Genomic DNA, 22729 nt, shown 5'->3' with positions numbered 1-22729 from the left:
AGTGAGCCGTAAATCACACGTGACTACAGCCACATGCGAATCGGACACGCATCTCTGCACACTGCATAGGGGTCAGAAACAGCCCTCCTGTCACCTCCTAAACTCGGCACCACCACCCCCAAGCCCGGGCCTCTTGTGTCCCCGGTCCTTGGCACTCCCGATCTCAGTCTCTCGCTTGGAATAGGGCCGGTCTGGGGACCGAAGTGGTCTCCGGGCGCACAGCATCTGAAGACCCCATGTGGCCTTCTTTCCGCTCCGGGCCGCCCTTGGCCTTGGGGCGGTAGGCAGGAGAGCCCAGGTGCGTGGGGTGCCTGGGGTCTCGGTCATCCGGATTGGGAGGAAACCTCTCCTCGAGGGAAGCCCGCGGCCGGCAGCGCCCCCGTGCTGCCGATACCGACACCGCACCCACCTAGCCTCCGCGGCGCTCCAGCCCCCAGCGTCCTAACAGGTGCGGCCGCTGTACGGAGGGGGTCCGATAAAGCGCAATCATCCGCCATTAGCTTCACCGGCTTCCTCGAGGTGCGTTCTGTAGTCTCCTGCGCGCGTGCATAGGGTATCGCTTAGCCTCAGCATTTTCGTAAATGCGAAACTCTTATAGGAAGTAGAAGGACCTAACTAGCAGAGCCCGGATAGCTCAGTCGGTAGAGCATCAGACTTTTAATCTGAGGGTCCAGGGTTCAAGTCCCTGTTCGGGCGTCTACCCTTTTTCTCCACCGGTACATGACAATCTTTAGAATACTTTTGAGTAAATAATTGTATACTTTCAAACATAACAGAGGAAAAGAGTAACGCAAATATTGCTGCCTGGTGTTAAGAGGAAATGGCATTAAGTGCGGCAGGGTATTTTTCAGAAGGCAGAACGAATGACAGTGGAGGGAGAGCGGAGATGTTTTAGAGCGGTGCATATGCGAGCCATACATGCGAATTGAAATTTTCTAGGAGCCACACATTAAAAAGAGTACAAAGAAATAGGTGAAATTTTTTTGAAATTAATTTTAATAACATTTTACTTAACCCATTATATCCTAAATCTTATTTTATCCTGTAATCAATATTTTTAAATTATTAATGAAATTTTAACCATTTTTTTGTACTGTCGTCTAATTACAGTGTGTATTTTATACTTACAGCACATTTAAATTCATATTTCAGGTGCTCGATAGCGGTATCCACCCTAATCCGACAACTCTTTTTTGTCTTCTATGAATGGCAAAGTATGTAAAGGCACAGAATAGGAAGTACAATAATATATATACTGTCAGAAGCTCGTCTTAGGGAATGGGTTCCATGGTGTAATGGTTAGCACTCTGGACTCTGAATCCAGCGATCCGAGTTCAAATCTCGGTGGAACCTTTCCTTTTTCGTTTTCAGTCAATACCAGTGTGTTCTATTATATTATTCATTAGCTTCATGAATGATATTCTCTTATGGTCTGAAAGGATCTGGAAAGAAAATTAAACTAGGATCTTACCTTCTGAGCTTTTCAGGCTAGGTAATTCGAGCCTGTAGCACACCGTCAGGAGAACATACAGTAAGTCACTTAAATATATAGCAAGTTGCACTAATTTTGATAGGAATGTTATTTGACATGTTAAAGTGGAGATCGATTATGAAGGTCCGAGGTTTCTTTGGCAGTTTCCATTATGTATTGGTTTGGGGCTGGGAGGCAGACCTAAGTTCTGTCTGGAATACACGTTGGTGAGACCACTACCAGTTCTCATAAAAGTAAGTAATTTATGAATTAAAGAGTGCTTAAGCCTCGAGAAAAACTCTGGTCTGGCAGCGGTGGGATTCGAACCCACGCCTCCGAAGAGACTGGAGCCTAAATCCAGCGCCTTAGACCGCTCGGCCACGCTACCTGTGTGGGGGAAATGTTTTCCCGCAGTCTTCCTAAGAGACTAGAAAGGAGGAGTGGAGCTACAAATAGTTCTGCTAAATTGGCTGGTCTTCTTTGGGAACTATCGAGATTCCTTCGGAGAGCGGAGCAGCAGATGGGAAAGCAGAGAAACCAGAAGAAACAGAGACACACAGAAAATTTCCAACAAAACAAGTTTATTCTTATGGGTGGGGCCACATCTGGGAGTGGGATGCGCCTGGACTGGAAGCAGCCCCCAAGCGGGCAGCTGGAGCTCTGTACTTGCTCGCTCGCTCGCTCATATTCAGTTGCGCTGTCTCCCAGTTTCTTCCACCCCTATGCTCCCGCACTCCCACCTGGCTCACGTGCTTTGCGCACGCTACCTCTTCCAGGCAAGCCTCTGAGGTCCAAACCACGCGCTTCTGTCACACGCCCCGCCCAATTCCCTCACAACCCTCCCCCTCCCCCCGCCCCTTTCCCAATCTAGTACCCGTAAGCCGTCAGACGCCGCCGCCCGCTAGGTGGCTCTGTGGCGCAATGGATAGCGCATTGGACTTCTAGTGACGAAAGAGCGATTCAAAGGTTGTGGGTTCGAATCCCACCAGAGTCGATTTTATTTTATTTTTTTCCCTTTCCTCTTTATCCGGCTTTTTCTTAAAGGCTCCCATCCCTTCATCCCCATCCTATCTCACTGTTTTCCATCTGGTTTCAGTTCCAACCTCAGCCTCCGCTCTGCTCTTCTTTACTTACCTGTCTGCCCCGGGTCTTGGGCCAAGGAGAGCAGGACTGGGGGGGGGGGGGCGGGAGACAGAAGGGGAGGAAAAGTGGGCGTGGACGCCGAGATAAAGGCAGGCCCCTGGCTCGGGGACACACGGGGATTTAATAACCACTTTATTCCATGCACTAGGGACTGGGGAAGGGACTGGGGCTGGGCCGGGGGCAGAGAGGGTACAATCCTAGACGCAAAGGGGGCAGGGAGAAGGGACAGGAACCAGGGAAATATATATTTATATAGATACTCTAATATAGACCACATCTCACCCGCGCGCTGCGACCGCGCGCCCCGCCGCCCTCCCCAACACCTCCTCACCCCAACGCCCGGGTCCCTCTGCTGCGCTCGGGCTGGAGTCTCTACCCCAACCCCCCAGCCCCCGTCCCCACCCCCACCCCCCCAAAGCTCAGGGCCAAGGTCTCCAGAAAGCGGGCGGCGGGGGCGGCGGGGCCTTGGGCGCCCCGTCTTGTCTGTGAGGCGGCGGCGGCGGCAGCAGTCCGGTGAGGGGGGCCGGCGCGCCGGAATCCCTGGCTCGGGGGGAGCCGGGGGACGGGGACCATGCGCAGCGCGGGCTAGGGAGGCCCTTGTGCACTGGGGGGCGCTGGTGCAGCGCGGGGCCAGGTGCTGGGGCGGCGGGGTCCAGCGGTGGGCGCGGCGCTTGGGGCCTCGGATCTACCGGTTCCGGCCGGGGCGGCTTGGGGTGCAGGTAACCTTGCAGCGCGGAGAAGAGCTGGGCTCGGGCGGCCGGGCTGGCGTCGTGCGCGAAGGCCGCCAGGCGAAGCAGGCACTCGCGGAAGCCGGACAAGTAGCAGCTGGCGAGCGCCTCGGCGTCCTGGGCTGGGGACCGGGGAACACCTGAAGCCGCGGCAGCGGGTACGGCCGGCGGGAGGACGGGAGGGCAGGGCAGGGGTCCCAGAAGGTGGGGGGGAAGGGAAGGGGCGCAGAGATACCGAGGCCGGACAGGCGCACAGACAGAGACAGGAAGCCAGACGGACCGACAGAGGGAGAAAATGACGGAGACACAGAGACAGACACGCGCGGGTGTTATTATTAACCTCGCCTCGGAGCGGAGCATGCCACACCCCAAGCCCACCGTCCACCACAGGGTCCGCCCCATCTACCCCGGCCCGGGCCCCAGTGAATTCTCCCCTCCCTCCCTCCGCTGCCCCACCCCCGCGCTGTACCCGGGGGCTCCACCCGGCTTCGCTCCCTCAAGTAGCCCACGGCGAACTCCAGTATCTCTGCTTTCTCCAGCTTCGGGTTCCGGAGGTTCTACAGATGGGAGGGGAGGGCGCAGAGACAGAAAGGGGTGGGGAGAGAGGGGGAAAGTGGCAGGGGGAAGAAGGGAGGGGGGATGCGGGAACTGGGGGTGCCCCTGGATCGCGTTTGTGCGCGGACCACAGAGCGCGCTACCGAATGTGGAGTGGAGATGACCAAGAATGGTCCTGGCCCACCCTGAGACGAAACTGTCCAACCCGAGGAGATGAAACCAACCCACAGTGTGAGGAGCGGATGTGAACAGAAAACCCGGGGAATGAAATTAACCACCCTGCTGGCTATCTCGGGGAGTGTGGGGGAGGAGGAGGGAGAATTTACAGACCCAAAGGTTGAAACTGACTGACCCCCGGTAATGAAATTTACAGAGCCGGGTGTGAAACTTACAGACCCGAGGGGTGGCGATGAAGATCGCGTTCTGAGAGCGATGGGGGGTCTGGGATGGGATTCGAAGGGTCAGGATGCCTTGGGGCCAGGGTCGTCAAAGCAGCATATGTCCCCACCCAAGTGGGAAGCCCTGAGACAGGAGGACGGAATGCTTGGGAGTCCGATGATGGCGGAAGAACTGACCTGGTCTCGGGTCCGCTCCAGCAGCAGCAGCCTCAGTTCTTCCAGGCTGCGGTTGATGCGGTCCCGGCGCCGCTTCTCCACAAGCGGCTTCAGCATCTGCGACCAGCAGGAAAGGGAGAGCGGGCCGACCCGACCGAGACTCAGCGCGGCCGCGCGGGCGTCGGAATCCCGCCGCTGGGGTAGTCCGGCCTCCACCCCTTCCCCAAGACGCCAGAGAACCTAAGGCCGGACCCATTCGATCCCTCTCCGCTCCCCCTCCCAACGCCCCTAGGGTCAATTTCTGTAGCTCGCCTCCTCTCCCGGGTCTTCTGCATTCTCCTCTCTCATTCTTGTCCTCCCTCCTCCCCTCTCTGTGTCTCTCCTCCTCCTCTTTTCTCTCTACGTCTCCGTCTCGTGCAGTCTTTCTCTGTCTCAGTGGAGAACTTTGGGGGCCCTCTTTGCGCCCAGACACGTGGGCCGCAAGGCGCCGGGCTGAGTTGGTGGCCCTGAGTGTAGAAAGGGAGATACCCAGCGCGACCGCGCCCCCTCTTCTCCCACTAACCCGTCTGTGCGGTCACCCTTCTCCGTTGGTTCTAAGATCTTCCACCTGGGCTCGGGCCTCTGGAACCAATGCCCTCCAGACCTTCTCTTACAAGGCTGCATTGGCCCAGCTCCGGCTCACAGCCCGCGTGGAGCAAAGGCCTATCCTCTCCGCTTTTTGTTTCCACTCTCCTCCCTTAGCTCTGTGCTCCTCCTGCTTATTTTACTCGGACTCTGACCCCCGCCCAAGCCCGCCAGGCCGCAAGGTGTCAACTGCCATTACCCACGCCCCAGACCTCTGCTTCTGCCGCCCACCCAGTGCCAGCTCTGACGCTAACCCCTTCTCCATACTTCGCAGCTTCCTCCCCAGCTCCTGGCTCCTCGGGTCCCCCGCGCACCTCTCCCCCTTCCAGCCCTGCATCTCCAGCCTCTTCTCTGACTTTCGGTCTCAGGGACCCTGTCCCCTGACCAGCCCAGGGACCTCTGCTTCCTCCCCTCCCGCCTCTCACCTTGGGGCCGTCCCTATTCTCGGCTCGATCCCGGGTGACCATTGCTCCTCCGGACCCTTGTGTGGACCGAGTCCCCGCTCTCCCTGAGCCTTATATCCCGCAGGCTCCCGAGTAGGGGGTGGTAAAGACCCGGACCCGCCCCTTCGGCACCTGGCTCCTGCCCGACTCTACCCTGGGCACGAGGCTCCCGGAAAGGGGAGGAGCACAAGGGGGAGGGGTACGAGTGGAACTGGCCTGGGAGTGTGGGAAATGAGAGGCCAGTGCAGCACCGGTTGTTTAAGGACCATAAGGCTGTATAATGAGGCGGGACCCAGCTGAAGGGAGGAGGTAATTAGGAGAAGAGAGAGTTTGAGTAGTTTGGGGATAGAACTCAGGAGTGGAGTTCGAGTTCCCCCCGTTCACTATTTCAGCTTTCTTGGGAGCTCACTGTACTCCCCACTAACCCTGAAATCGAAAAGTTAGCACCCCTCAGCCCCTAGGCTGGATCCTATACATCTTTCCCCAAAATTCACCTCCTACTTGAGATAATGAGCCACCTGAGTGTGCTGGCTGGATCCGTTTATTCAACTGGGACTTTGCAGGTGGAAGAGAAGCTCTGTTCAATCTAAGTCAATCATATTCAGTTCCCCAATATCTGTGTGTTCATTGTGCCCACTGGGCACTGGTCTAGGCTGGGACCGTTCATACTGAGATATGGACTGGAGGCCCAGTTTATTCCTGCAAGTTTCAGTAGAAAACGCTGATGTGTTGTCAAGTAGCTATTTTAGAAGCACAGTGAATTAGGTGCTCTGGGAAAGGGTCATCGTGAGGGACGGTTGGACTGGGGTGGGGGAAGCCTCATGGAAGAGGAAGCAAGGCTTTGAAGCACGGGTGGAGAGATCTTCCCACTTAGAAGTATTTGATTCAAAACTAATTATAGGAGATTCAGGGGTGCGGCTGCCAGGACACCTGATACAAGTGAGCTCGTGTTGCTTGCTCCTGGGGACCGCTCGTGATTATGGGGGGGGACAAGGAGAAGGCAGTTTTCTTAAAAAGATAAGAAAGGGAACAAAAAAGGGATCAACACCCACCTCAAACCAAGAGTATGCCACTCTGCAGAATGATGCGTGAGACTTGAAGACTTCAAGACAAAGTGCCTGAGAAGATAAAATCAGAGATTTAACGGGACAGCAAGAATGCCAGGGACAAGGACACAGAATGACACGGTGGCGTTGCAGACCGAGTCAGAAGATAGCTGCGGAGTCAGAGACGGATGGGGCTCCTCCGAGCCCTCCCAGCGCCCGTCCACAGCTTGGTTTTTTCACGGAGCCTGCCTTGCCAAAGTCCGAGCCAGGGGAACACAGACCTTGGGGAGGGCGCTCCCATTTGGAATCAGGGAACCCAGCATATCCCACCTCCCCCTACCTGAGCCAAATGGGAGCGCAGATGTGTGGCCCCAGAACCCCCCGCTGCCCCCCTCCTTGGGAACCTGGGCTGGGCTGAGTTTTTCTCACCTGCACGCGAGGCTCGGGGCCCCCGGCGGCAGTTCGCACCCGGGTGTGGGGCCGCCCCTGGCCATATGGGGCGACTTTATGGCCGGGTGACCGGATCCAGGCGGGAGGAAGGATGGCCTGGCGCTCCACCCATGTCAACTATTGGGACCGTTTCTCTGCGAAGACCCTGGCTATAAAGCCTTCCTGGCCATAAAGCCTCCCTGGCCGTAGTCGCCTCGACTCCTTACAAACTGAGTTGGATCTACCGAAGGTTTACCTTCACTTGCATTGGTGGTTCAGTGGTAGAATTCTCGCCTGCCACGCGGGAGGCCCGGGTTCGATTCCCGGCCAATGCATTGTCTGACTTTTCGTCCTTTCTCCAAAGATGTCTTTTCTGATGTATCTGAAAGGCATTTTTAAGATTTCTACCAAATATTAATATTAATACTTAGCTTTTTCACTCTGTAGCAGAGTTTGAGGCGCCGGATCCAGCCCCTGATTTCGAACGTCCTCACACTCCCATCCTCCCAGCCTGGGGGTCCGGCTGTCCACACCCCTCCCTCCGCCCCCTGCCCGCACCTCCGCAGGCGTGACCCTGAGAAAGGACCCGGCGCTGGGATCCCTGCCCCGGGGGTCCTCTCAGCCCTCCGCGGGGGAGGGGCGAGGTCCTCCGCCCCTTGAGCTCTAAGGCCCAGTTGCTCTTCTTTCCTTTTCTCTTCCTCGCTCTCTGTTTCTGTTCTCTGGAGCCCGCCTTTTTTTTCTCTAAGTCCACGGTCACGGCCTTTTTGTCCCGCCTTCTATCGGCGTCTCTGTCTCTTTCACATTCTTTCCAGGTATCTTCACAACGGCTACGCTGGGTCTCTCTGGGTCTTCTGTGGTCTCTGTATCTCTGGCTCCGGGTCTCTCCGACCTCTGCATCCCTTTCCGCGTCTGCGTCTCGATCTCTGGGATCGTGTCTCCAGGACTCTGTCCCCTGCCGGCCCTCTGTGCTCCCACGCTCCGGCCATCCCCTGGGAAGCTCGCTCACACCTCCAGGTTCCTGCCACTCCCCGCCCGCCCCTTCCCGGCCGCTTTGATCACGCACGCGTCGGGCCGGCGGGCGGCCGGGCTCCAGCCAGCTGCCGCGGCCACTTGTGAGCGGGGGCGGGGTGGCCCGGGCTCCCGGGCTCCCGGGCCCCCGGGCTCGGGCGCTGGTTTTCCGCAGTCTTCCCCCGCGCTCGCGCCCCTCCTCCGGGCACAGTCTCCGGCTGCTGCCCGGGCTGCCGCGCGCCCGCCTCTCTAGTTCGCTGAGTCTGGTCCTTCTCGGTCCCTCTCTCCGGAGCTCGCCCCGGGTCTGGGCCTCTGCCTCTGGATCCTGTCTCCTGTCTCTTCCAGCTCCATCTGGGCTTCATCTTCTTGCTTCATCTGGAATAGGCTTGGGGTCTTTCTTTTTCGTCTCTGGATTGTGTCAGTGACTGGGCATGCTCTCTTCTCAACTCTAAGGCGTGACAGTGGCCCCCAGAAGGAAACTCTACAACTGTCTGGGCATCTGTATGTCGGTGTGCACAGCCGCTGTACTCAGTCACGAAGCCGCTATTTATGGAGGGCCTCTTGTGCACCAAGTGTTGTTAGGCATTGAGGGTGCCTTGGATCTGGGCTCTCCTTACATTTACATTATGGTGGGGGCGGGGAGGAGACAGAAAATAAGTAAGAAAGCAGAAAATAATCTAATATGGTTATGAGAGTGGGGCCGGGGACAACCGGTCGTGGCAATGACTTGAGAGTGAAGGGCTACTTTACTCTGGGTGATTACGTAATAGGGAAGAACCTTTGTGTTCTGTTACAACTTAATCACTAAAGGGATGTTGCCTATAATCTTAAATTACACATAATGGCCCGTCTCTGGGAACCCTGCCTCCCAGGTAATGAGCATTAAGATAAAATACCTTTATTAGCTCACAGGAAACATCCTGACCAGGCCCACCTGTGCAGGAAGGAAGACATTGACACATCCCTTCTGGAGGCTGACCAGAACCAAGAAATGTTTGACTTTACTCCCTCCCCTTTTGGTATAAAAGAAGCTGAATTCTAACTCAGGCAAGATAGTTCTTTGGAACAGAAGTCCACCATCTTCTTGGTCAGCTGGCTTTCCAAGTAAAGTAGCTATTCCTTGCCCCCAACAACTCATCTCTTGATTTAGCTGCTTGTGGCAGTGAGCAGTAGGGGCTTCGACTTGGTGAGCAAGCCTCGCTGCTCGTGGCCAGCTGACCCTGGTTGAGGAATTCTCGGGTAAGGCCCTAGCAGCTGCCAGGACCACTCGTCCTGAGGATCTGCCCTTCAAAATTCCCCAAAGCAGCACCGACTGCCCCAGCACTTGGCAGGCGGAGCAAGGAATCCACGTTTGGGAGCTAATGGGCTCTATACTGTAGGGTAAGTCACTCCAGTGTGTACAGCGGGAAACTTTATTCCCTCTATATTTGGGGGGGTTTGTCTGGAATAAGCCAATTTGTTTTGTATTTGAGTGGGGGTACCTTGTTGGAGAGAGGAAAGAGTTGTTGAACTTTTACCTAATTTGTGAACCGGTTCGTTTGTTTCTTTGGATGCTAGCCCTTGTGTGTGCCATTTGTGTTTTGTTTGTCTTGCATTTCTGTATTTAAAAATGGGGAAATGTTTCGACTATCCCTAAAGAAAGTCCTCTGAGGCACGTTTTGATAAATGATCAGATTACAGCCAAGAACCCATGAGTGGGACGAATATATTTTATTGAAACAATGTGTGGCCTCAGTACCCGTTAGGATCTCCAGAAGGGGTTTAGGCACGGTTATCTTGGGACCCTGTGCACCATGTACTGCTACCCTTGCTGTGTTAATTATATCATTTGTGGTCTCCTGTATCGTTGGTATATGTAAAATCCCAAGACCAAACTTGAGGATTTATTTAGGATTTTCTGTTGTCCCTTGGGTTTTTCATTTCATTTTGTTTGGTACTGTTTCTCCATTTACAACCAAATCAATTTTGCGATAGAGCTTTTACTGATGTCAAATGGAGGAAAGGAACAACAGGAAAAAAAAAAAGAAGTCTGTGGGACTTTCCCAGAGAGAAGAGAAGGGTTCCACTTGGTTCCTAAAATCACCAAAAGCCCCATCCCAGAATTCAGCCTGGTTGGTTGATGCCAAAGCAAAAAGGCATCCTTTTGATGGTTAGAAATGATCAATTGCATTTATGATTTTATGGTGGCTATTCTGTGAGAAAGCAGGGAAGTATAATGAAATCCTTTATGTGTAAGCATTTGTGCTATTACATCAGGAAAAATGAAAAAAGGAAGGGAATGAGAGCGAGAATATGTTGCTGCAAACCTTGACTCCTCCAGCCAAGCAAGCTGTCTTAGCTGCTCTGACCATTATGCCAATATATCCACTCCTTCCACCACCTTGCACGCCTATCCAGCCACACTTCCTGACACTGGGGCTCAGGACTTCCCCTCCTCATAGGGATCCATTAGAAAATCCTGTGTTTGTTAGTTTCTGGGGCCCAGGGACTTGGTCTGGTATTGTCACATAAGACCCAACTGGGCGCCCAGTTTGGGCCAGAGGGTACTCCCGGGGCGAGGCGATTTCCCTTATGCCATTATCTCTTAGGGGGCCTGAAAAGGGCCGGCTGGCGGGGCTTCTCAGACTTGTTTAATTGGAAAGATTTCAACCCTACTTTACAAGGAGGATCCTTTACACCTGAAGCCCACTTGGCAGCCCCCACAGCTGAACCCAGTTGGGACCCCAGCGAGGGAAGAAGGCCCTTATTAGAGCACTGCTTATTCGTGCACCTTGGCAGGGCTTTGAAAATGGGAACCAAAGCAAAAGGGTTTGAACAAAATTCAAGAAATTCAGCAAAACAAATGAAGAACTCTCGGAATTTTTAGAAAGGATTTATCAGGCCTACAAACATCATACTAGTGGAGACCCCCAGGCCCCTGAAAATGTTAGAATGGTAAATTTGACGTTTGGGGGGGGGCGAAGTGCCTCAGATATCAGGAGAGAGCTGCAAAGATGAGATGGTGCTTGATTGAACCCTCCTCAACTGGTAGATGTCGTTCCCTGTTGAACACTTTAAAAGCAACAACAGAAGAAAGAAGATGCAAAAGGAAATGCCACTTTCTTTTGGCACAGTGGCGTTGGATCCCCAGAAGGCGAGTAACCTGAGAAGAAGTAAGCCCCCACTGGGGAAGGAACAACGTGCTTACTGTCAGGAGGAAGAACATTGGAAAACAGATTGCCCTAGGTTAAAACAGAAGAAGAAACGATAAAAGAAGACAGCCTCTCACATGGCAGAAAGAGAGGAACACTCTGATGAATGAAGAGGCCCAGGGACTCCCTTGGACTTGAGGTACCCAATTCCAATTTCCCCACAGGAGTCCCGGGTAGAATCGACAGTGGGAAATGAGCTGATTAACTTTCTGATAGACCTCACCCTGAAGTTTTTTCACCACGACAGCTTGACGTCAGTCCCATCAGAACAGGCTTTAAGCCTACAGATGGCGCTCATAGTTAGGTTACTTTGTGGCTTCAATTTCTATTGGAAAAAGTGTCCACTTCGTTGCTGGCGCCCCTTGGACAAATAGTACTGACCGGATAGCACTGTACGGTGTTAATGAGAATGACAGTGTCGCAGTTATTCAGTCTCACGGGAGTAACCAGATTGGCTCCTAAGTTGGTAGTGTGCGGAGTTCAGTCGATGTGGATAAAGACACATTACTGCACCAATGTACACAGGTGACCTAAAGAAAGAGGAGGGAAGAGTCTAGCTGTTCTCTACCACAATGGGCGTTTTGAATTGGCACCAATTTCTGGAAGGCCCCAAGGGTGTTGAAAATGCTCGGTTTGGTTCAGCAATTGCAGCTCTTTCAGATGTCAGCGTGGATGGCTTTCATGACGTGATCATTGGTTCACTTTTGGAAGATCAGAACTCAGGAGCTGTGTACATCTACCATGGTTGTGAGGGTAGTATTTGCATGAGGTATCCCCAGAAAATCTTGGGATCTGTTGGAGCCTTTAGGAGCCATCTTCAGTACTTTGGGAGATCCCTGGATGGCCATGGAGATTTAAATGGGGATTCCATCACCGATGTGTCCATTGGTGTCTTTGGACAGGTCGTTCCCGTCTGGTCACAGAGTATTGCTAATGCTTCCTTCACACCAGAAAAAAATCACTTTGCTCAGCAAGAATGCTGAGATAAACCTCAAACTCTCTACTTCTGTGCAAAGTTTACACCTACTAAGCAAAACAATCCAGTGGCCACTTTATATAACATCACAATTGATGCAGACCAATAAATAAACCTCTGTGGGTTTATTTAAAGAAAATAACCAACGGTGTTTGCAGAAGACCATGATAGTAAATCAAAGCACAGAGTTGCCCTGAGTACGTCATCCACCTAGAGCCCTATGATGTCGGCTCTCTGGATCTGTGTGTGAACATCAATCTGGAAAAACGCTGGTACTAGCCCTGAAGCCTACTTGGAGACGGCTAAGAACTTCAGTATCCCTTTCTATCAACAGAAGGAAAAAAAAAAGAAAAGAAATCATACACTAAAAAGGAACATCATTAATATATGTCGAGAGACTAATTTAACTTGGGATAAGGCCTTGCCAGTTGCCCTGCTCACAGAAGCAGGCTTAAATTAAGCCCCTTTGAAATATTTTGTGATAGGCCATTCCAGGCGTCTGCCCAGCAGGAGAATCTATAAATGCTCTAAAAGACCTAGCATTTGCCGATTATGTAAAAACGTTGGGCACTGTACTCATCTCTGTTCATGAGCTTGGGGGTCAGAGCTGGAGGGTAAACATGGAGGAGCCATTGGAAGATAGATGGCTTTTAATGCCATGAGACTGGAGTGCCTAGGGAGAGAGTGTGGAGAGAGAAGAGAAGGAGCGTGGAGCACCCCAACGCTTCGAGGTCAGGTTGAGGAAGAAGACTTGTCAAAGGGATGTAGAGTTGGAGAAGGAGCAGAAAAGCCAAGTGACCTGGAGACCAAGAAAAGAGAGTGTGTGAAGGAGGCAGCCGTCACTTCTAGCTAAGCTGCTGGGAGGTCAAGTAAGAAGGGAGCTAAGCAACCACCCGGTTTAGCTCTTAGAGATCACAGATGACCTGGGGGGAGAGTGACTCTGTGCGGTCCCACTTGAGTGGGTCGAGGTGAGAATGGGATGTGAAGGCGTGCAGACGGTGGCTATAGACACAACTCTGTCGAGCTTTGCTGTGAATGGGGAGGAACATTGTTGGCAGCCGGAGCAGAAGAAAGTGATGAGGGTTGCTAGGGTGTGTTTGATGCTGGTGGGAGTAACTAAGGGTGGGTGGGTGGGTAGACTTCGCTACTAGGTGGAGAAACGGGTCTCAGGTAGTAGGGAAGAGTCCTCACCCCCAGGGAGATGGGGAAGACAGGGGGTGTGGGTCACTTAGAGTGTGGGAAGGATGAGGCAGCTTCCCTCCAGTGGATCCTGTTTTCCCAAAGAATGAATTAATCCTGTGATAAACCATAATGGAAAAGAATATGAAAAAGAATGTATATATATATATATATATATATATATATATATGTGTGTGTGTGTGTGTGTGACTGAATCACTCAGAAATAGACATAGAAAGTAGCACAACACTGTAAGTCAACTATACTTCAATAGAAGAGAATTTTTAAAGAAAGAATGAATCAAGCTTATTGCTGGAGGAGAGAGAGCTACAGGTCCTTTGAGGAGAAAGAAGGTGTGAAATGTTCATTTTGGGGAGTAGGAAAACAAACCTTCTATGATAGAATAGGATTTCTAGGCAGGTTGAGAGTCCATCTGAGATGTGGAATCAAAAATGACAATTTCAGAGGTGAATGCACCATGAAGCTGATGAAATGTACAATTCAGGACCCCTCACTCAGGCCCCTGGGAGGGTCCCAGCAACGTGCTCACATGGCCATATGCTTCTGTAAAACTTGCCAAAATAAGATACTTTAACTGCAAATGGTAAAGCCCACTGTCTGTTTTCACTCCAGCTTCCCCTCTGTCACCCTTTTCCCCCGCCCCCGGTGTTGGAGTCGCTGTGGGGATTCGAGGGTATGTTAATGGTAATGCAGTTAATGTGGTTCCCAGTCACTTCCACACATAGCTAAGCTAGCCCAGCCATCCTGGTGTGGGAATGGCTTCCAGGGAAACTCCTGTCACCTGTGCCTACTCACTAGGCGTCGTGCAGTGAAGGTGCAAATCCCAAGGGCCCATGTGATATGAATGCATCCAGTGCTCTTGTCACTATAAGTACATGGGTGGTAGAGGGAAAATGAGATTTGAAATATACAGAGTCAGTAGCCAGTCTGTGGAGAGTATTACGGGGCTATGCAGGCAATTAACTGATACCAATAAGGTATTTTTCTGGACTTTGTAACCTTTGTGGCATTTGCCAGCCTTTTCAGTTTGTAAGTTGTGATCTCTTGTTTCACTGTAAATATTTTTTTTTCATCTTTATTGGAGCATAATTGCTTTACACTGTAAATATTACTTTCTGTACCTAGTTTTATATTATTTTCTTAAAAAGCTCTCACCCCCCAAAACAATTATATACACTTCAGGCTCCCCAAACCTGAGACCAGTTGGCCTGGTTGGGGGATTTTCTGCAGCCATCGCTCCTGTGTAGATGTGGCTGTGAGGGCATCCTCCACACCCATTCCCAGGGTTTCTAAGGCTATGGGTTGGGGGCCTCTATGGATGGCACGCCTCCGTGTCAGCGCAGGCCTGTGTACGTGTCCCTTGTGGTTGTCTGTGTACATGGTGTCTGTATGGGTGTCTGGGCCTCTGGCCTGTTCCTGGCCGCCCTCTCAATACGGGGCAGCGTAAGGGCTTGGGGGAGGGGAGCTCGTGTCCCACACGCGCTGGGGCCCTAGGGAGGCGGGAGGCGGAGAAGGAACTGAGACAGCACAGCTGGCCTAGTGTCGCTGCTTCGCCTCCCCCGCTGTGACGTCTCCCCAGGCCTGGGTTCCGAGGCTCAGCTCCTCCCTCTTTGTTCTTCAAAGAGAAGGCTGGCTTCCTGGGACCCCCTGGGTCCTGGGAGGGGGAGTTCCTGGAGAGTTGGGACCTGGGGGTTGGGGGTGGGGAAGTAGGAGGCCCAGGCCCCTGGGCCAAGGGAAGAATCAGGATAGAAGACTTCTATAGAGCCCCAAACAAAACAGACAATAATCCCTGCCTTACGGCACATACGTCCTTGTGGGGGAAACAGTCAAATGCACATTGTACAGAATTTATCATTTGTCAGTTGGTGATAAGTGCTATGGAGAAAAGTGAAGCAAGGAAGAGTGGAGAGTGGGAACTGTGACTTTAGACAGTAAGATTAGGGAAGGACTCACTGAGAAGGTGAAATTTACAGAGGTGAGGGCACAAACAGGGCCACCTGGGGTAAAAGCACTCCAGACAGAGGGACAGGCTGGCTAGTAGGACAACCTGCCAGGCTTGTCAAGGGAACAGAGAGCAGCAGGGGGCGGAGTGGGGTTGTCTGGAGTGGACGTAGCAGGTGAGATCAGAGCGACAAAGCAGTAGGCTGATTATATAGAACCTTCTAGGCCATCGCAAGGACTCTGTCACCTCTGAGTGTAATGTGAAGCCATTGGAGGACTTTTTTCCCCCTAGCTTTTTTGTTTTGTTTGTTTTTGGAACTTTTAATTTTTATATAATTTTAAATTTTCAGAAAAGTTACAAAAAAGTACGAGGATTATACATCAACTATTCTTCAATTAAAAAGAAAAGGAAGAAAGTACAAGGAACTCCTGTGTACTCTTTTCTCTGTTAATTGTTCGCGTTTGCTCCGTTTGCTTTATCATTTCTCTCCAAATATAATATAGATATAAAATATTTGTTTTCTGAATCATTTGGGGGTAAACTGAAAACGTCAGGCCCTTTTGCCCAAGTGACTCAGTGTGTTTTCTGAGAATGACATTTGTAGTAATAATAGACATAGTAGTACAACTATCAACATCAGAATATTAAAATTAATATAATACTGTTATTTAATGCAGTCCATACTTAAATTTCCTCAAGTGTTTCAATTATGTCCTTTATAGCCCTTTTTTCCCAATCCAGGATTCCATCCAGGATCCCACACTGCATTTAGTTGTTCTGTCTGTTCAGTTTCATTTAATCTGGAAGATTCTTGATCTTCAGTTTTTTTATATATATCCTGGAATTAAAAAAAAAATTATGGAAGTATAGTTGATTTACAATGTTGTGTTAACTTCTGCTGTACAGCAAAGTGACTCACTTATGCGTATTCTTTTTCATAGTCTTTTCCATTATGGCTTATCACAGGATACTGAATATGGTTCCCTGTGCTCTACAGTAGGACCTTGTTGTTTAGCATCCTATATATAATAGTTTGCATCTACTAACCCCAAACTCCCAATCCTTCCCTCCCCACCTCTCCTCCCCCTTGGCAACCACAAATCTGTTCTCTATGTCTGTGAGTCTGTTTCTGTTTCATAGATATGTTCATTTGTGTTGTATTTTAGGGTCCACATATAAGTAATGTCATATGGTATTTGTCTTTCTCTTTCTGACTTACTTCACTTAGTATGATAATCTCTAGGTCCATCTATGTTGCTGCAAATGGCACTATTTCATTGTTTTTGATGGCTGAGTAATATTCCATTGTGTATACACACATCTTCTTTATCCATTCATCTGTCGATGGACATTTAGATTGTTTCCATGTCTTGGCTATTGTAAATAGTGCTGCTGTGAACATAGGGATGCATGCCTATGGAGTGGGATATACTCCTGGTATATGCCCAGGAGTGGGATTGCTAGATCATATGGCAACTCTATTTTTAGTTTCTTGAGGAACCTCCATACTGTTTTCCATAGTGGCTGCACCAATTTACACTCCCACCAACAGTGTAAGAGGGTTCCCTTTTCTCCACACCCTCTCCAGCATTTATTATTTGCAGACTTTTTAATGATGGGCATTCTGACCGGTGTGAGGTGGTACCTCATTGTAGTTTTGACTTGCATTTCTCTAGTAATTAGCGATGATGAGCATTTTTTCATGTGCCTGTTGGCCATCTGTATGTCTATTTAGGTCTTCTGCCCATTTTTCGATTGGTTTTGTTGTTGTTGTTGTTGTTGAATTGTATGAGTTGTTTGTGTATTTTGGAACTTAAGCCCTTGTCAGTCACATCATTTGCAAATATTTTCTCCCAGTCCGCAGGTTGTCTTTTTGTTTATGGCTTCCTTTGCTGTGCAAAAGCTTGTAAGTTTGACTAGGTCCCATTTATTTATTTATTTGCGGTACGCGGGCCTCTCGCTGTTGTGGCCTCTCCCGTTGCGGAGCACAGGCTCCGGACGCGCAGGCTCAGCGGCCATGGCTCACAGGCCCAGCCGCTCCGCGGCATGTGGGATCCTCCCGGACCGGGTTACGAACCCGTGTACCCTGCATCGGCAGGCGGACTCTCAACCACTGCGCCACCAGGGAAGCCCCCCATTTATTTATTTTTGCTTTTATTTCTATTGCCTGGGAGACTGACCTAAGAAAACATTGGTATGATTTATGTCAGAGAATGTTTTGCCTGCGTTCTCTTCTAGTTTTATGGTGTCTTGTCTTTAAGCCATTTTGAGTTTATTTTTGTGTATGGTGTGAGGGTGGGTCTTCATAGTTTTGAAGAGTACAGGATGGTTTCCTTGTAGAATGTCCTTCACTTTGGTTCATCAGATGTTTCTCCACGGTTAGATTCAAGTTATTCAGGTTGTGCATTTTTGGCAGGAACATCACCCCAGAAGTGGTGTGGTGTCCTTCTCAGTGCATCACATCAGAAGACACATGTCAGTTTGTCCGAATTTTGAGGTATTGACTTTGATCTTGAGGTTGAAATGGTGTTTGCCAGTTTTTTCCAGGTTATCATTTCCCCTTGATAGTAATTAATATGCAATTTGTGGGAAGATACTTTGAGATTCTTTACTACTTGTACCTCACTAAAAGTTCACCCACTAGTTTAGTATCCATTGATGATTTCTAACTCCAGCCCTCCTTCTATATTTATTAGTTGGCAGTTTACTGTAACAAGAGTGTTCTCTTTTCCTCCCATTTACTTATTTATTTTATTTTATTTTATTTTTGCGGTACACGGGCCTCTCACTGTTGTGGCCTCTCCCGTTGCGGAGCACAGGCTCCGGACGCGCAGGCTCAGTGGCCATGGCTCACGGGCCTAGCTGCTCCGCGGCACGTGGGATCTTCCCAGACCAGGGCATGAACCCGTGTCCCCTGCATCGGCAGGCAGACTCTCAACCACTGCGCCACCAGGGAAGCCCCCATTTATTTATTTATACTGATATGAACTTTGGATTCTTACTTGACTCAGTGCATTCTTTATTTTAATGCTCAGATTGTCCAAGATTTAGCCTGTGGAAGCCCCTTTAGCCACAGCCCCTAGCTGCTGTGTCTTTTTGATATACGCCCAATATTTTTGAGCACTTCTTTACTTTCTGGTGAAACAAAATGTTCTAAGATCATTTTGTAATTCCCCAGCTGCAGCCCTAGAGACACCCTTTTCTCCAAGGAGTGCTGGTTCGTTTTAGTAGAAAATGGTATTTAGTAACCAAGATCTGAGCACTTGGTGTGTTTATCACTACTTGTGTGTCATTCCTTTTAGGCTGCCTCAGCAGACAGAGCTAGGAAATATAGGTGAATGTATACATTGTGTATGTGCATACATTTCCTTATATTACATTTCCTTCCTTAACTATACACATTAAAACCATGAATTCATATTTATACCCTACTGAGAGATTTTAAAGAGAGGAACGACAGAATCTGATTTATGTTTTAAAAGGATCACTTTGCCCAGTGTGTTCAGAGTAGACTGTAAGGGAACAAGGAACAAGAGTGGAAGCAAGGAAATAATTTAGGGGCTATTGCAATAATCTGGGTGAGAGATGAGGGTGGCATGGACCAGGGTGTAGTATTGAAGTGTAGTAACAAAGAGTCAAATTTTTTACCTATTTTAAATAAGAAATTGTTGACTGATTTGATGTGGACTGTGTGTGTGTGAGAGAAAGGGAGATGAATCAGAGATGATTCTAAGGTTTCTGGTCTGGCTAACTGAAGAAATGGAATTTCCATTTACTGAGATGGAAAGACTACAGGTGAAGCAGTTTTGGGGGAGATGACCAGAAATTTGGTTGGGACGTTTTAAGTTTGTGATCCCTTATTAGATATCCAAGTAGAAACAATAAGTGGGCAATAGGATATATGCATCTGTAACGCAGGGAAGAGTTTTGGAGCTAGAAATGAAAATTGGGGATGCGTTAATGTAATATAGGTTCATATTTTAAACCATGAGCCTGGAGATCATCAAGGGAATGAATATAGATAGAGAAGAGAAGAGGCTAGAAAACTGAGCCTTGGAAACACCTCAACATTTAGAGATCCAGGAGATGACGAACTAGCAAAGGAGTCTGTGAATGAATTGTTAACGAAGTGGAAGGAATATAAGAAGAGTGTGGTGTCCTAGAAGGCAAGTGAAGAAAGTGTTTCTAAGCAGGGAGAGTAAGCATCTGTGTCAGCTGCTGCTCAGTAGTGATCAATGGATTTAGCAACGTGATGGTCATTTTGTACGTTAACAAAAGCAGTTTTGATGAATGGGGGTTGGGGGCACCTGATTAGAGAGGGTTCAAAGGAAAATGGAAAGATGGTGTTGGGAACAGTGGGCATAAGAGAAGTTGTTTTGCTGTAGAGGGGAACAGAGGAACGTAGTGGTAGCTGGAGGGGAGTTGTGGGGTTAAGATGGCGTTTGTTGTCTTGCATGTTGTAAATAAATTGAGATAAACTTCATTATGTTTGTAGCCTGGTGGGAATAATCCAATTAGAAAAGGGGGAAATTGATGGTAAAGAAAGAAAACAGAGCAATGTCCTTGAGTGGGCCAGAGGGAATGGGAGATCTAGTTGGTGTGGGGGTTGGCCTTAGTTAGGTGGAAGGGTTCATCTACAGTTAGGAGGGAGGGGAATAGCATGTGGTCACAGACTCAGGTAGGTAGGCAGGTGCGATTGCCGATGTCAGTGGGAAAATTTGTTCGGAATGCCTTTTTTTAAATTGAAGTATAGTTGATTTATAGTGTTATGTTAGCTTCAGGTGTACAGCACACTGATTCAGTAAATACATATACTTTTTTTCAGATTCTCTTCCCTTATAGCTTATTACAAAATATTGAGTATAGTTCCCTGTGCTATACAGTAGGTCCTTGTTGGGTATCTATTTTATATATAATAGTGTGTATATGTTAATCCCAAACTCCTAATTTATTCCCCTACTTCTGCTTTGGTAGCCATAAGCTTGTTTTCTATGACTATGGGTCTATTTCTGTTTTGTAAATAAGTTCATTTGTTTTGTTTTGGTTTGGTTTTGTTTTTAGGTTCCACATATAAGCCATATCGTATAATATTTGTCTTTGTCTGGCTTACTTCACTTAATATGGTAATCTCTGGGCCCATCCATGTTGCTGCAAATGGCATGATTTCATTCTTTTTTATGGCTAATATTCTACTGTGTATATATATATATATATATATACCACATCTTCTTTATCCATTCATCTGTCGATGGACATTTAGGTTGCTTCCATGTCTTGGCTATTGTAAATAGTGCTGCTACGAACATAGGGGTGCATGTATCTTTGCAAATTATAGTTTTCTCCGGATAAATGCCCAGGAGTGGGATTGCTGGATCATATGGTAGCTCTACTTATAGTATTTTGAGGAACCTCCATACTGATCTCCATAGTGGCTGCACCAATTTACATTCCCACCAACAGTGCAGGAGGGTTCCTTTTTCTTCACACCCTCTCCAGCATTTATTACTTGTCGACTTTTTGATGATGCCCATTCTGACCAGAGTGAGGTGATACTTCATTGTAGTTTTCATTTGCATTTCCCTAAATTAGCGATATGGAGCATTTTTTCATGTGCCTCTTGGCACATGTATGTCTTCTCTGCAGAAATGTCCATTTAGATCTTCTGCCCATTTTTTGCTTGGGTTGTTTGAACTGAACTGTCTGAGCTGTTTGTATATTTTGGAAATTAATCCCTTGTTGGTCGCATCATTTGCAGATATTTCTCCCGTTCTGTAGGTTGTCTTTTTATTTTGTTTATGGTTTCCTTTGTTGTGCAAAAGCTTTTAAGTTTAATTAGGTCCCATTTGTTTATTTTTGTTTTTATTTCCGTTACTCTAGGAGACGGATCCAAAAAGATATTGCTGCAATTTATGTCCAAGAGTGTTCTCCCTGTTTTCCTCTAGGAGTCTTATAGTCTCTGGCCTTACGTTTAGGTCTTTAATCCATTTTGAGTTTATTTTTGTATACGGTGTTAGAGAATGTTCTAATTTCATTCTTTTACATGTAGCTGTCCAGTTTTCCCAGCAGCACTTATTGAAGAGACTTTTTTCCATTGTATATTCTTGCCTCCTTTGTTGTAGATTAATTGACCATAGGTGAGTGGGTTTATTTCTGGGCTTTTATCCTGTTCCATTGATCTATATGTCTGTTTTTGTGCCGGGACCATAGTGTTTTGATTACCGAATGCCTTTTGAACACAGTGAAACAGGAAGTAAAGCTGAAGGAGGATGAAGGGATTCGTGGTTTGATGTGATAAAGGAATGAAAGAGTCGTATAGGGGAGATGGAGGGGAAATGGATGGGGAAATGTGATATGATTGCTAATAGCACTGAAAAAAACACCTGAGTTTGGAGTTATGAATTCAAATTGGCAGTTAAAACGGCTTTTTGCTTGATACATAACCTTTGGAGGAGGAGTAGAAGCAGGAATCTGAGGCCCGCAAGAGGGCGCTTGTGGACAGGTCCTGGGTGGCTGAGTCCCTGAGAGTCTTGGAATAAAATTGGGATCTGCTCCAGGGGAAGACAGCACTGGAAAAACAAGTTGCTTTCTTCACCGGAGGCGGCAGTAGTATCCAGTCCCAAAACTACTGACGCTGTGAGCAGGATTCGAACCTGCGCGGGGAGACCCCATTGGATTTCGAGTCCAACGCCTTAACCACTCGGCCATCACAGCCGCCTGCGGACTGGGGCCTGCGGAACTATAGCTGCCTATCAACACGCCCGCCTCTCGCGAGCGGTCTTGATGTCAGTGCGCGTGCGCTTGTGAGGCAACGGCCCTACAGAAGCGGCGACTTTCCAGTTCTCTCTCCCTGCCCCGAGCCACAGTACAAAATGGGCCCAAAGGTCCCACACCGTTGAAGGCAGACAAAGGGATGCCGCTACACCCTGGTTCTTGACAGCTGGGGTCAGCCTCCAAATTCACACTAAAAGTGCACAGGGAGCAATGGGATGTCTGGTAAGAATAATAATCCTTTTATATGTACTACAGAGAGGCGCCCTGTCAAAGTCTGGAAACGTGTCCCCTTCGCAGCAATAATATACTAGAGCCAACCGTCCCAGGCACCGCTGGGATTCGAACCCAGGATCTCCTGTTTACTAGACAGGCGCTTTAACCAGCTAAGCCACGGCGCCGTTGGGTGGGTTGTTGAGTCTAGATGTAGATCAGCTGTTCCTGAGGGTCACTAATCGAGACGACCGAAATAACGGCTGCCACGGGGCTTCAATGACTCATCCTTTCCAAGGTTCCCCCTTTCCTTCCCAAGTTCTGAGCCTGAGGGTTAATACTCTGCACCACCCCCCTCTCTCCCACACCGTTGGGGAGCAACTCGACTATGAATGGCTGCGTGGCCCCCCGTCCCTTAGCCACCTAGACTGACCTGCT

At 49.2% G+C, this 22729-nt stretch overlaps 1 protein-coding gene and 7 non-coding genes across 8 annotated transcripts; 4 read left to right on the top strand and 4 right to left on the bottom strand.

The window, feature by feature from the left end:
- Positions 1-623: 623 nt before the first annotated feature.
- TRNAK-UUU (transfer RNA lysine (anticodon UUU)) lies at positions 624-696 on the top strand. The gene has a single exon. It is a non-coding gene; the product is annotated as a tRNA-Lys (tRNA).
- A 585-nt stretch (positions 697-1281) lies between these two features.
- Positions 1282-1353, top strand: TRNAQ-CUG (transfer RNA glutamine (anticodon CUG)). Its single transcript has one exon. It is a non-coding gene; the product is annotated as a tRNA-Gln (tRNA).
- A 424-nt stretch (positions 1354-1777) lies between these two features.
- Positions 1778-1859, bottom strand: TRNAL-UAG (transfer RNA leucine (anticodon UAG)). Its single transcript has one exon. It is a non-coding gene; the product is annotated as a tRNA-Leu (tRNA).
- Positions 1860-2378: 519 nt separating this feature from the next.
- TRNAR-UCU (transfer RNA arginine (anticodon UCU)) lies at positions 2379-2465 on the top strand. Its single transcript is given in 2 exon segments — positions 2379-2415; positions 2430-2465. It is a non-coding gene; the product is annotated as a tRNA-Arg (tRNA).
- Positions 2466-3033: 568 nt separating this feature from the next.
- Positions 3034-7402, bottom strand: HES7 (hes family bHLH transcription factor 7). The gene is given in 6 exon segments (XM_089900386.1): positions 3034-3482; positions 3812-3899; positions 4473-4568; positions 6571-6611; positions 6614-6636; positions 6994-7402. Coding segments are annotated over 6 exon segments (762 nt in total). The 5' UTR covers positions 7059-7402.
- On the top strand, positions 7258-7328 carry TRNAG-GCC (transfer RNA glycine (anticodon GCC)). Its single transcript has one exon. It is a non-coding gene; the product is annotated as a tRNA-Gly (tRNA).
- A 14537-nt stretch (positions 7403-21939) lies between the features above and the next one.
- Positions 21940-22021, bottom strand: TRNAS-CGA (transfer RNA serine (anticodon CGA)). The gene has a single exon. It is a non-coding gene; the product is annotated as a tRNA-Ser (tRNA).
- A 384-nt stretch (positions 22022-22405) lies between these two features.
- On the bottom strand, positions 22406-22479 carry TRNAT-AGU (transfer RNA threonine (anticodon AGU)). The gene has a single exon. It is a non-coding gene; the product is annotated as a tRNA-Thr (tRNA).
- Between the last annotated feature and the right edge of the window lie 250 nt (positions 22480-22729).

Source organism: Delphinapterus leucas, chromosome 19, assembly GCF_059928025.1.
Source record: "Delphinapterus leucas isolate spDelLeu-1000000601 "Yukka" chromosome 19, BTC_Dleu_Yukka2, whole genome shotgun sequence".
Lineage (NCBI taxonomy): Eukaryota > Metazoa > Chordata > Mammalia > Artiodactyla > Monodontidae > Delphinapterus > Delphinapterus leucas.
This window is presented reverse-complemented; position numbering and strand designations above follow the sequence as displayed.